The sequence below is a fragment of the Oncorhynchus nerka genome, linkage group LG6 (assembly GCF_034236695.1).
Source record: "Oncorhynchus nerka isolate Pitt River linkage group LG6, Oner_Uvic_2.0, whole genome shotgun sequence".
NCBI lineage: Eukaryota > Metazoa > Chordata > Actinopteri > Salmoniformes > Salmonidae > Oncorhynchus > Oncorhynchus nerka.
This window is the reverse complement of record NC_088401.1, coordinates 32,753,296-32,767,810: the sequence shown is the minus strand read 5'-3', so window position 1 is coordinate 32,767,810 and position 14,515 is coordinate 32,753,296. Positions and strand designations below refer to the sequence as shown.

At 45.2% G+C, this 14,515-nt stretch overlaps 1 protein-coding gene across 5 annotated transcripts in view; it reads right to left on the bottom strand.

Annotated features, from left to right (window-relative positions):
* Positions 1-9,417, bottom strand: part of myom1b (myomesin 1b) — a 37,637-nt gene extending 28,220 nt beyond the window's left edge. Inside the window, exons 1-10 of one of the 5 annotated variants that reach the window (XM_029661436.2) lie at positions 9,243-9,417; positions 8,346-8,576; positions 5,805-5,858; positions 5,326-5,457; positions 5,024-5,198; positions 3,751-3,908; positions 3,331-3,423; positions 1,989-2,077; positions 1,688-1,729; positions 16-177 (exon numbers count right to left, since the gene is read on the bottom strand). In XM_029661436.2, the coding sequence (XP_029517296.1) occupies positions 16-177; positions 1,688-1,729; positions 1,989-2,077; positions 3,331-3,423; positions 3,751-3,908; positions 5,024-5,198; positions 5,326-5,457; positions 5,805-5,858; positions 8,346-8,521 (1,081 nt within the window). In that variant the 5' untranslated portion in view covers positions 8,522-8,576; positions 9,243-9,417. The remainder of the gene's footprint in view (positions 1-15; positions 178-1,687; positions 1,730-1,988; positions 2,078-3,330; positions 3,424-3,750; positions 3,909-5,023; positions 5,199-5,325; positions 5,458-5,804; positions 5,859-8,345; positions 8,577-9,242) is intronic. The other 4 variants (XM_029661438.2, XM_029661439.2, XM_065019524.1 and 1 more) reach the window with 4 other exon arrangements.
* Between the last annotated feature and the right edge of the window lie 5,098 nt (positions 9,418-14,515).

Sequence of the window (14,515 nt, the reverse complement as noted above, 5' to 3'; positions counted from 1 at the left end):
TGGTGCTTCACCTACCATCTCTGTACCACTGAACTTCAGGCTGGTAGCGTGCCAGGTTGGGGGAGATGATGACTGTGGCGCCCAGGCTCATGGTCTCGCCCTCCCGTCCGAACGACACGCCAAACCCGTCCACGATGTGGGTATCAAAGGTGATGCCATACTCAGAGATCAGGCCATCTGACAGGAAGGAGCACCAAACAACATGGGGTCAGAGTTCAGGTCGCCGTTGTGTTCCCATCATGCAACACTGTGTGGTGTGACACACCTCAAATTCTGACCCCTGCGTGCATTATTATTCATATCCAAGGGATGGGCGAACAAAGGGCAATTAGCCGTTTGTCGAAATGCTAACTTTTTAGCATCTGTGTCCAAAAACCAATGCAAGTCATTATCTCTTATAGCATTTTTCACAATACATTTTTGACATTTTGGGATGATTGATGATCGATGATGTAACTTAACGTTATCGGGTATCGTTACATTTGATCCATTCCCTCCCAAGAGAAAGTGACATGAAAAACAACCCCATAGAGACAGAGGTAAAACCATGACAGGGACAGACAGGGATGTGAACAGGAACACCTTGATGAACCCAAAAGACAACCCAAAAACACCATTAACATCACTAAGTACAGTGTTCCAACACCAAATACTCGCCGCAGTGCGTACAAACCGCACTGGGGAAACTAAGGTGCACATCATGCCCGTAGACAGTGACGCACATTTGACATATGAAAACCCTATAGATGAAGTTCAAGACTTCAATCCAACATATGTCCAATCTTAGCATCTAATTCGATTGTTATATTCATTGAAAAGGGATTATGAACATGACTAATCAACGACAATTGAGTTTAGATAAAACTAGAACTCTTCAGGCTTCGTCGCCGTGTAGGGGAAGGGGGATCCCTAGTCAGTTGCACAACTCAATGCATTCAACCGAAATGTGTCTTCCGCATTTCACCCAACCCCTCTGAATTAGTATGTAGCGAATCAGATGCTCTTCAGATTACAGTAATCTATATTCTCAAATCAATATTATCCAGGCTGTAAGCTATAGTGTTTGTTTCTCTATATTGCTTCATGTCACACTCGAGTTTACAGTATTCAACGTCCAAGGCTCTATAACATACAATTTCAAAAACCTCATACTTGTCAAAACATTCAAGTATTCTGTTGTTTGCGATTTTCAAAAAAGGGTCACGTTTGTCACGCTGAACCATCTGTGGATCTCTCCCAGGCAATTCAACGATTATTACTAAGGTATGATCGCAGGCTCTTTCCAAACAGATGCACAAATAGTGATCATGCATACACATTGAGTGACACAGTGAATACTCTAAGTAGGCCAAAGACGCCATCAAACCAGAGCAGGATTCAGTTTTTATAAAGACCCTGTTACCTTTATTGTCTGTTGACCTTGCTGTGCCCAGTGTCAAGGGAACAAAAAAGCTGTTAGCACCCATAGCTTCCCCTGGTCCTCCCACCACCTCCCTCCAACCATCTCCTCAAAACTAACCAGTGTTCCAGCTTAGCATACTGCAAATCGTTTAGGTTAATATGGTTTAGTATATATTAGTATATCTTTTTTTTTTCATGTTAATACTATATTTGTAATATATATGAGTATTGAGTAAGTAACTATATACAGTATGAGTACATATGATATTATATTCCTCTGACTTACGTCTAGGCATGGGGAGAGCCTCCTCTACCTCTCCTTTGAATCCTAGAGTAGAATGAACAAATAGGTGCTTGTTATTAACATGTTATTACTGTGTTGTGGTTGACAGAAAAATAAGACAAAGAATTTACTTTCTCTCTTTTAAACTTACAATACACCTTGCGAGAGCAGCAATTAGAAGGACAGTGATTGTCAAAATGGAGTAATCATGGGTGGTTATTGTCTACTCTATTTCATTGCAGAGGCACAATATGACCCGTTATCTAACAGAGGCAATAACATACTGTGACATATTGAAACGTACTCTTAACAACGATGGAGGCAAAGGAGGAGAGCTCTCCCTTGCTGTTCATGGCAGAAACACGATACTGTGCAGTATCATCGAAATCACATCTGAAACACACACAGAGAGAGAGAGAGAGAGAGAGAGAGAGAGAGAGAGAGAGAGAGAGAGAGAGAGAGAGAGAGACAGACAGACAGACAGACAGACAGAGAGGGAGAGAGGAGAGAGAGAGAGAGGTGAATCGATGTCCCAGATACACATGTTTCTGTCTCCTAATGGTTCACGTGTACGTTAACACCCTCTCTCCACCCCCCTCCCCGCTCGGACATGGAAATCAACACACAGCTATGTGAGCTGGGACTGTAAAATGCTCCAGAACTCCAGGCCGGGAATAGTCTGGGAATAAATAGACACTGTGATGATGCCATCATGTGTCAGCTGCTAGATGCGTCTGTATGAATGTTATGTGTGCTTAGATTCTATCACGGAAATATACTTTCCAACTTTCTACAGAGAGGAAGCAACAAGCTACATGTGTGGTTGAGTTTGGACGACTGTGAGAAAACAAAATAATATCTCTCTCCATCTGACACAGCTCAGGAGACACTTAAGTGTTAAGTCCTTTGTGAAGTGGCCTAAAATAAGCCACAACAGGGGCCCTCTATCTCCAAATAATTCCTCTGGTGGGGGAAAGGGCTATCTTTAGGCGTCCTCTTTGTTATCGAGAGGCAAGCTGCAAAATGTCTCGGATCATGTATAGCCTTCACCAACAGCCTTCTGGTGTCTGTCTATAGCTCACAGAGCTCGTCAGGGCACTGGCCGATAGACAGGCAGGCAGGCTAGTGGACAGGCAGACAGAGAGACGGACAGAGCGAGAGTCAGAGAGGGGTCTCGATTTCACACATTTCTCAAACCTACTTCTAAGAACCACAATCCACTGTCCCTCGAGTTCCCAAAGTGAGCCCGTCCAAACATTCCCATGGTTGTCAGTGTGCCCACACACTCTGGCCCACCACAACGTTTTTCTGACCTTTCCTGAGAGTGGCGATTGTATTACACCATGAAGGGGTGTTAAAGGGACGTGGTGGTGACATCACACTGACATTTTACCACAGCCAGAGATGACTGTGGCTTGTTTGAAAGTATCTGTTAATACACAGCAATGAGCCTCACAGAGAAGACATGGGCATGCATGTATCAAGCGACTCAGAGTAGGAGTTCTGATCTAGGATCAGGTGCCCGCATGTCCATGTAATCTTATTTGTTTAGATCTAAAATGCTAAACTGATCCTAAATCAGCACTCACTACTCTGAGATGAGTGGTACATAGTGGAAGATCCTGTGGCTTTGGGGTAGTGCCTACCTGTTGATCTCCAATGAGTGCACGTTGTAGCTGCTCTCTAGCTTATACTTGCCTGGGTAGGCCATTGGGTCGATTGTCACATTGTTTTTGTACCTTGTTGTGGAAAGAGGAGAGAAGAGAAGGCAAGGGAAGCAGAGAGGGGGATGAAAAGCAGGACAATGGAGTGTTAAAGTACAGCTCTGAATCAGCATAGAGAGGCCAGCTAAATACACACGAGATAAGTATTTATAGTGTGTTTTATAGTTTTTAAGTGCGATGACATGAGGATAGGATTGAGAGGGCCCTAATTGCTAATGCTCTATCCATAAGGGATTGATTTGGTGTGTATTGTGTTAGTGATCACTTGGTCATGTTAAGGTGTATCCAGGGAGGTGTGTGCGTGTGCGTGTATGTGCATGTGTGTGTGAGTGCAGTACTCACCAGACAACCCGTGGGTCAGGCCACCCAGAGACAGTACAGTGCAGCCTGACACACTGCTTCTCCCACACCGTGTGGGAGCGAGGCTTAATCACAAACTCTGGGGCGTGCATCAGGCTATCCTTGTTCATACGCTTGTGGTGCTCCTCGTTCTCATAGATCTGGGGATCAATGTGTTCATTAAACCTTCATAGAGCCTTCGCAAGGCTCAACACATTCTCAGGCATAACAGGCACAGCACATTATCATAGCACATTCTCATGGTGCAACAGTAAAACACTATACCTCCAGAACCCTTGCAGAAAACCCTTCCCATCAATACATGATGCATCCTCGAAAACAAACACAAGGCATTTACAAAGTATTTGCGAGGTAATGAGTCAGAGCTGAATCCTAACTTGATATCTGTGTAAGTAAACAAAAGTAAAAATACAAAAAAGTTACATGGGCTGATATCAAGTTATGGATTCGGGCATCTGACCTCTTTACATATGCAGACTCCATGCACTTCTCTGGTCACAGCGAAGTCCTAATGAGTCATTGATTTATGATCTCGGAATAACTATGGGTATGAAAACCTACTTCTGGATCCAATAACCCTTAACACATCATCCGACAACACTCGATGAACACTACCCCTCTGTGTCTTAAGAAACCAGAGCTCCTGAGGAATGTCTCACCCAGTGACATGGCGTGTTGGCAGAGGGGTGATAGTCTAAATATAGTGTGTGCCCCCCACTCAATGGTTACTGTAGCTCTTATGAGCAGGATATTCCTTGGCATAAACACTTGAGTGAGGGACACAAATAAGCTTCCAAAGGGAGTGGAAGCAGAGAAGAAGGAATCAATGGACTGAAACATCGCTCTTGTGGCAATAGTTTTCCTGTGATACTTTGCTAATGGATTTCTTAAGGTGTTCCCTCTGTGATGTCACAAACGTGAATGTTCTTCTCTATGATGTCACAAAGGTAAATAAATACTCTTCTCTATGACGCCACTGAGGGAAACAATGTCACTCTGTGATCTAACAAAGAGAAAGAATTGTCCAGTCAGAAGTCAACAAACTAACTATAATGCATTACGATATCACGATAGAGAGTATTTTCCAGTATTACCCAATGTGATGTCACAATGGAATCCCACCCTCTAAGACGTCACAAAGACTAAATATTCCCCATTCTGCTGCCAGGAGGGAGAGTATTATCCAGTATTCCTCAATGTGATGTGACAAAGGAACACACTCTCCTATATGATCCTATCAGGATCCTGAACTAACCCTCTTGCTCAGGGAGATGCGCTCGGCTGATTCGCGCATGGACACCTTCCTAGACGTCTGCTCCGTCCGCTCCATCTCCAACCCACTGGTGAACAGATTCCTCCGGGCCATGTATCCAGCACTCTCCTTCACCCGGGCCTCCTCAGTATCCGAAAACCCACTGGCATATTCCTGACTAGGGTGGGGGAGCAAAGCCAGGGAGGGGATTGGGCAGTGGGGTTATTTTCATGGTCATTGGTCAGAACCACTCGCTGAAGAAAAAAAAGAAATCACTAAGGTTCAAAGGTCGATGGCTCGTTTACCTGCCCCTGAAGATGGGCACTACATAGCCGATAATCTGGTTCTCTTTGTCCATAGCCAGGTAGGTGGGCTTGGCTCTCTTGGGCATTGGGCTCAGTCTGCTCTCCTCCAGGCCAGAGTATGAGGAACTAAGTCTAAGACACAGGATAGTGTCAGTACAGCAGTGTAATAACATCCAACTAAGGTGAATGTAATCTGGAGGGGTGGATGAGGAGGAGAAATTAAGTTACGGGGCATATTAATCATCAACATGGAGGGTGGCTTAGGTGGGTTTAGCAGCATTTTTTTGGGGGGGGTAACGATCTCAAACTGTGCAACAAAAATAGATAAAAACCTGAGCACAGCAGTTAAGTTCAAAATGAATTATCAACCAGGAGGGTGACTTAGGCGCATTTATCTGCATTTCTATTCAATCTCTCAAACTGTGCAAAGAGGAAAGAGAAAAACCCTGTGCACAGCAGTGCATCGTCTACCAACAAACCTGGTGTAGCTACAAGGGATAGGCGTCGTTCGTTCATGCAGTGCAACGACATGTCTGCAATGACAAAATCAAGAGATAGAATTAAGACACGGCCGGCCGTCTGTCGTCAGCAGTGTGCGGCGTTTGATACTTGTTTTACTATCTCAAACTCTTTACACACACACACACACACACACACACATACAATGGACCAACGAGATGGAATGAAATGAAACATGGTGGTCAAAGGAGAGGAGGTGAAAGGGGGGAGACACGCAGGTGACCTCATCCCACTTGAAAAAGGAATAGGAGAGGAGAGATCCGCAGCTGAAAAACCCACCAACCTGAAACTCTACGAACCGAACACTCAGCACGACCATTATTTGGGTTGCACCAAATTGATTCTCGCAATATCAACAGGTTGTGCACAGTACTGCGCATTATTGGCCAAACAAATCGCCAGGCAATAAGAAACAGAGACCCACACATCACGTATGTGTCTGCAATGTGCATACAACCAACACGTGGCTCATATCACACGTGATAATCCCGTACAACAAACGCAGGCCAGATCCTTGAGAATGGAGGGTGGGATCAGGATTGGAGTCATTCTCCAGGAGGATGCTGGCAGTCGATCTCCAACAAAAGCAGAGACGCAACACATAAGAACATGTTTAATCCAGAAAATACCACCAGAGCTCAGGAAGCCCGTCTCATAAACCATGACAATTTTCACATCGTGTCTCTGTACTCCCCAGAGGTCCCTCACAGCATAATGTGTAGTATGGGCTGTTCACAAGGGAGTAATATAGATTCTAGACCCTCTCCCTGGGAATAGCTCTGGGAACAGGGTGACAGCTTCTGGGGCCCTCGTGGGGGGTTGGGGGGGTGACAGTGTCAAAGTGCTGATAAGGAGAGGGTGGGAGGACCACAGGAGCAAAAAGGGTGAACGGGAGGAACCTACCAACCCCACACAGTGCCTGGACGAGTCTCTGTCAGTGTAAACAGAGAGAAGGTGCGACAGAACACTGACGCCTATGAAACAGAAAAGCAAACCCATCAGGATCACTGTTTCCCCGCCCCAACCCTCAAGGACCCCTGAGAATGACACTTGGCATTGTAGGATCAGGGTTGGAAAAACACTCATCTAGATGGATTACGATAAGGCGCTCTCTTATTCCAGAATGTGAATGCAGGAAAGGCAATCCGCATTCAATTAGCATTCCTAGCGGAACAATTGGTATGTCAGCACAATACCATAAACATCTCCAGTTCATAACTGCTTGTATGTCACCATCGTCAGTATGTCACCATCATCATCAGACTATAATAAACACAGGGAAAGCTGGGTAAATTCCTGAAAGCATGTGGTTCAATCATGAAGGCCCAAATGAGGGACCATTAGCTACACAGACACCCTTTGACCTCCCATGCACACTGTCAAGGCCAGTGTATTGTATGTACACTACAGAGAGGCCAGGTGCTCCTAAGAGAAAGACCCACCCCCCCAACATTTCAACACGCCTTCGTCCAATAAAATAAAGAATTCAAACAGCAATTAATGTCCCAGGGGCGGCAGGTAGCCTGGCAGGTAAGAGCGTTGGGCAAGTAACCGAAAGGTTGCTGGATCGAATCCCCGAGCTGACAAGGTAAAAATCTGTCATTCTGCACCTTAACTCAGAGGCAACTTCAAACCATGTCTCCAGAGCACAAAGAAGCAGAAGGCTCTCGGAGAAGTACGCTTAAAAGCCATATACTTTATGTACTCACTCAAAGTCTTTGCTTAGTGTGAGATGAAGTCCCCCAACGGAATACTGCACTGGCTGAACAAAATAAAACCTCTTTTAATAGGGAAACACGACTTTCAGAAAGGAAACAAATGAAACTGGGGTTTAGACAACTCGAAGAGATAATTACCACAGCTCACATTCCCTGGGACATGGTATGCACGGGCCAGGATGCTATTTCAGTCTATAAGCCACATACCATACCATTGAATTATATAACATTCCTTTAAAGCTTGCTTCTACCCAACCTTCAGCAAACATTTTATGACGACCGAGTCAATGTGAATCTGAGTTTGTCCTATTTCTGGTAAACTGAACTATAGTGGGAAAGGTTAGTCTCAAAAGAAAAAGTGCATTTGTTCAGAAGCAGTCGGGCAGCGTGCAGCAAACACCGCTATGAAAGCTGGGATGCACAGGGTCCATGCTTAGGGCTCCTTGGAATTTCATGCAGGATTCACAGACATATTCTATCATTTGAGAATGTTTTTAGAGAAAATAGATAAGGTTGTAGAACGTTACTGGGAGTGGTAGAAAACCTTAACACGGCAGGTGTAGAAGCAGGAAGTGGAGGAGAGAAAAAAAGACAATTGGTAGAAGCCGAGAAAGGATGGTTACTAAGCGGGGACCACCAAGATAGGTGGTATGATATGGAGGGGGGGGGGGGGGGGGGGGGGGGGGGGTTAAGAGGACAGCAGAGGTATCTTCTGACACCAGTATGGATGGGATGGATATGGACCAGAGCTACTGTACTGCTGGGTGTCTTCCTCCTTCTTACCCACTGCTGGCACTGAGAGCGGCACTGGCACTGGCTCTGCTGCTGCTGCGACGGGCAGCATAGCTGCTGCTGCTGCTTGACTGGTACTGGCTAACAGCCGATTCCAACTCCTTGCTGCGGTAACCACGGTCATAGTGGCGGTGATGTTTCTGGTAGAAAGGTGTGGATCCCGACATCCTGCACAATCCCTGAATTCAGCCCGAGTCTCTTGTAGTCTGCCTGTCGGCTTAGCTAGTGTTTGAGAATGGTTTTGTTCAATACAGTTAGCATTGCTCCAAAATGTAGTCTATTTTTGTAAGCTATTACTTGTTTAATGTTTGGGTTTCATTTACAATTTGTCCTGATAATAAATTGTTGTTATTGTTTTACTTTATATAATCACAGAGGAAAGGTTATGACCTTCATTGTCTCTATTGGATTAGAGGGGATTTTTATAACATTTTTGGGTGTCATATTTATGTCCAATGCACTGTGCACATAACTCAATCTACTATCAACTTTTTCTGATAGTTTAAATAGCCAAATAGAATTGGATAGATGTAGAATTCGAATCTTTAAGGACTTTTCTAATGGTTCTAGGCCTATACTTACTGCATTTAAATCAAATGATTTTCAGATTTTTTTTAAATAATTAAGGACTGTAGCCTGTTCTAAAAGCAACAGGTGCAATTGTTTAATCCAATAGGGCACAATTTTAGAGTGAGGAGAGCTTGTGAATCTGAAATTCCAAATATCAGTGTGTGCACGGAGGCTGACATAGCACAGGATCACAAGGCAAAACAAATCACACCATCGACATGCACACGAAACCTACAATAATATTCAGCAACGAATTGTCAATGTATATAAAACTCCTATTCTGGTGATGGAGCGGTAATTTATTTTGCCATCACTTACCTAGGCCAAAAAAGCTACCAACTGCTGCTGCTAGCAAAGGAAAAAGTGATCCAACTCCAGGTGTAAGCCAACAACGTTTGATATCCAGGCAACTCCGCAGGTAGGTGCGGTAGCAGAGGACAGGGCAGCCGTCTACTCAACAAAAATAATATTGGCACTGGGCAGAATGGCCAAGCCGCAGACGCGTCCTTTTATGGTGAGCAGGCCTGATAAATATAGACGGGAGCAGAACGGAGGGAAGCTATCTGAACTCTCAGAAGACAGCAACACACCCAACCTAGTTCAGTTAAATGTGAATATGTTGGTCATTGCCGAGTACAACTTATTTGCAACGTTCAAAATTCCACCTGTTGGCCTATATTGAAGGCTATGCTAGGCCTACAGTACAAAACATCTGCAGCCTGTCATCACTCAGCGTTGCTGTATTTTTGACACCATTTAAAGAGTATGGTCATTACTCATCGTCAGTGTCCCGTTAACTGATTACTTTATAAGTATGGTATTTAAACATTGGTATTTCCTTATACGGTATACCTTACATTTATTCATGACTATCAAGGTTATTGTCAATATATCATATTCACATATGGAAAGGTCACTGTAAGTGCCTGACATGAACATGACATTTTGGTTGGATCTTGTGTGCCAATGAAGTGATATTCCTCTTCATTTTAATCTTATTTTGCCAGGTAGGCCTATATACCACTCTGATCGGTCTTACTGGGCTGACCTCCTGATCCCATAACCTGGACTTCATCTTCAAGAGGAATAAAAGGTGGAATTTCCGTCTCATATTGTGCCTGTGCCAATATTCCTACACTTGACGAACGGTTGTCTTGGCTCCTCACCAGAAGAGCTTCAGCTGTGTCTGTGACTAACTATAGCCATGCTATTTTTGCCTGTGTCACACAACAAATGCCGGTTAGCATTGTGTGTGTTTGTGATGGCGCGGTGTCTGTGTGTGTGTGTCTGAGAGATAGATAGAGAGAGAGATATATATATAGAGAGAGAGAGAGCTAAAGAGAGAGAGAGAGAGAGAAAGCTAATATCCATCATTTTATTATATTTCCTTGTCATTGGAGTCTGGATGGAACTCCACTCCTTGCAGGCAATAGCCTTTTGACCCTGCATGTGAAATTGACAAACGTGACGTTCCCTGAGTAGTGAGTGAATACTGAAGCGATGAAGAATCTAAGACGAGGCCTACACATGCATGGCGTGGTTCACTTTGTACTTGTTACAACTTTTCAAGACAGGTGATCCAAGTTTAAGCCTTATTCCTAGCATCACTAGACACACATCTTCATCACACTATTTCCAGGAAACAGATCCTGAAGGCATTTTTGAGATCTTTAGGAGTTCCTACTGATGCGGCCAATCAGAAACCTATGAATGTACAATATAACATAGGACCAGCCATGCAGGTCCTATAATTCAGGATTATTGGATCTCTTTGGGATCAGCTCTGTGCGTGATTGAACATCAAAGGGGATTGCGCTCTTATTCAATGGGGTTTAACCTAAAAGGTCCAGAGATGTACTGTAATCTAAGGCTAAGCCCCCTTTTCCCTATAGCGCACAATGTACAATGTGCATTTCGGAAAGTATTCAGTTTTTCACATTTTGTAACATTACGGCCTTATTCTAAAACTGATTAAATCATTTCCCCCCTCATCAATCTACACACAATACCCCATAATGAGAAAGTAAAAACAGGTTTTTAGAATTATTTGCTAATGTATTCAAAATAAAAAACTGAAATAAGAATTCAGACCCTTTACTCAGTACTTTGTTGAAGCACCTTTGGCAGCGATTACAGCCTCGAACACCTATGTGTGAATGCTATTCATTGACTACAGCTCAGAGTTCAACACCATAGTGCCCTTCACTAAGCTAAGGACCCTGGGACTAAACACCTCCCTCTGCAACTGGATTCTGGACTTCCTGACAGCCCGCCCCCAGGTGGTAAGGGTAGGTAACAACACATTCGCCACGTTGATCCTCAACACGGGGTGCATGCTCAGTCCCCTCTTGTACTCCCTGTTCACTCATGACTGTATGGCCAGGCACGACTCCAACACCATCATCAAGTTTGCCGATGGCACAACGATGGTAGGCCTGATCATGGATAACGATGAGACAGCCTACAGGGAGGAGGTCAGATACCTGGCAGTGTGGTGCCAGGACAACCTCTCCCTCAACGTGAGCAAGACAAAGGAGAAGATCGTGGACTACAGGTAAAGGAGGACCGAGCACGCGCCCATTCTCATCAATGGGGCTGCAGTGGAGCAGGTTGAGAACTTCAAGTTCCTTGGTGTCCACATCACAAACAAACGATCATGGTCCAAACACACTAAGACAGCTGTGAAGAGGGCACAACAAACCTCTTCCCCCTCAGGAGACTGAAAACATTTGGCATGGGTCCTCAGATCCTCAAAAGGTTCTACAGCTGCACCACCGAGAGCACTGGTTGCATCACTGCATGGTATGGAAACTGCTTGGCCTCCGACCACAAGGCACTACAGAGGGTGGTGCGTACGGCCCAATATATCACTGGGGCCAAGCTTCCCGCCTTCCAGGACCTCGAAACCAGGCGATGTCAGAGGAAGGCCCTAAAAATTGTCAAAGACTCCAGCCACCCTAGTCATGGACTGTTCTCTCTGCTACCGCACGGCAAGTTGTACCGGAGCGCCAAGTCTAGGTCCAAGAGGTTTCTCAACAGCTTCTACCCCCAAGCCATAATACTCCTGAACAGCTAATCAAAGGGCTACCCGGACCCCTCTTTTACGCTGCTGCTACTCTCTGTTTATTATCTATGCATGGTCACTTTAACTCTACCTACATGTACGTATTACCTCAATTACCTCGACTAACAGGTGCCCCCGTACATTGACTCTGTACTGGTACCCCCTGTATATAGCCTCCACATTGACTCTGTACTGGTACCCCCTGTATATAGCCTCCACATTGACTCTGTACTGGTACCCCCTGTATATAGCCTCCACATAGACTCTGTACTGGTACCCCCTGTATATAGCCTCCACATTGACTCTGTACTGGTACCCCTGTATATAGCCTCCACATTGACTCTGTACTGGTACCCCCTGTATATAGCCTCCACATTGACTCTGTACTGGTACCCCCTGTATATAGCCTCCACATTGACTCTGTACTGGTACCCCCTGTATATAGCCTCCACATTGACTCTGTACTGGTACCCCCTGTATATAGCCTCCACATTGACTCTGTACTGGTACCCCTGTATATAGCCTCCACATTGACTCTGTACTGGTACCCCTGTATATAGCCTCCACATTGACTCTGTACTGGTACCCCCTGTATATAACCTCCACATTGACTCTGACTACCCCCTGTATATAGCCTCCACATTGACTCTGTACGGTACCCCCTGTATATAGCCTCCACATTGACTCTGTACTGGTACCCCCTGTATATAACCTCCACATTGACTCTGTACTGGTACCCCCTGTATATAGCCTCCACATTGACTCTGTACTGGTACCACCTGTATATAACCTCCACATTGACTCTGTACTGGTACCCCTGTATTTAGCCTCCACATTGACTCTGTACTGGTACCCCCTGTATATAGCCTCCACATTGACTCTGTACTGGTACCCCCTGTATATAACCTCCACATTGACTCTGTAGTACCCCCTGTATATAGCCTCCACATTGACTCTGTACCGGTACCCCCTGTATATAGCCTCCACATTGACTCTGTACTGGTACCCCCTGTATATAGCCTCCACATTGACTCTGTACTGGTACCCCCTGTATATAGCCTCCACATTGACTCTGTACTGGTACCCCCTGTATATAACCTCCACATTGACTCTGTACTGGTACCTCCTGTATATAGCCTCCACATTGACTCTGTACTGGTACCTCCTGTATATAGCCTCCACATTGACTCTGTACTGGTACCCCCTGTATATAGCATCCACATTGACTCTGTACTGGTACCCCCTGTATATAGCCTCCACATTGACTCTGTACTGGTACCCCCTGTATATAGCCTCCACATTGACTCTGTACTGGTACCCCCTGTATATAACCTCGCTATTGATATTGTTATTTTACTGCTGCTGTTTAATTATTTGTTACTTTTATTTTTTTTACTTATCTATTTTTTACTTAACATGTTTTTCTTAACTTGTTAAAGCACTGTTGGTTCATTAAAGGGTTTGTAAGTAAGCATTTCACTGTAAGGTCTACACATGCGCATGTGACAAATACAATTTGATTTGATTTGAGTCTTCATGGGTATGACGCTACAAGCTTGGCAAACCTGTATTTGGTAAGTTCCTCCCATGCCAATCCTCTCAAGCTCTGTCAGGTTGGATGGGGAGCGTTGCTGCACAGCTATTTTCAGGCCTCTCCAGAGATGTTCCATCGGGTTCAAGTCCGGGCTCTGGCTGGGCCATTCAAGGACATTTGGAGACTTGTCCCGAAGCCACTCCTGCGATGTCTTGGCTGTGTGCTTAGGGTCGTTGTCCTGTTGGAAGGAGAACCTTCACCCCAGTCGGAGGTCCTGAGCGCTCTGGAGCAGGTTTTCATCAAGGATATCTCTGTACTTTGCTCCATTCATCTTTGCTTCGATCCCGACTAGTCTCCCAGTCCCTGCCACTGAAAAACATCCCCACAACATGATGCTGCCACCACCATGCTTCACCGTAGGGATGGTGCCAGGTTTACTCGAGACGTGACGCTTGGAATTCAGGCCAAAGAGTTCAATCTTGGTTTCATCAGACCAGAGAATCTTGTTTCTCATGGTCTGAGAGTCTTCAGGTGCCTTTTGGCAAACTCCAAGTGGCCTGTCGTGTGCCTTTTACTTAGGAGTTGCTTCCATCTGGCCACTCTACCATGGCCTGATTGGTGGAGTGCTGCAGAGATGGTTGTCCTTCTGGAAGCTTCACCCATTGCCACAGAGGAACTATGGAGCTTTGTCAGAGTGACCATCGTGTTCCTCTTCACCTCCCTGACCAAGGCCCTTCTTCCCCGATTGCTCAGTTTGGCTGGGCGGCCAGCTCTAGGAAGTGTCTTGGTGGTTCCAAACTTCTTCCATTTAAGAATGATGGAGGTCGCTATGTTCTTGGAAATTGGCAACCTTCATAGCTGCAGACATGTTTTGGTACCCTTCCCCATATCTGTGCCTCGACACAATCCTGTCTCAGAGATTTACGGACAATTCCTTTGACCTCATGGCTTGATTTTTGCTCTGACATGCACTGTCAACTGTGGGACCTAATA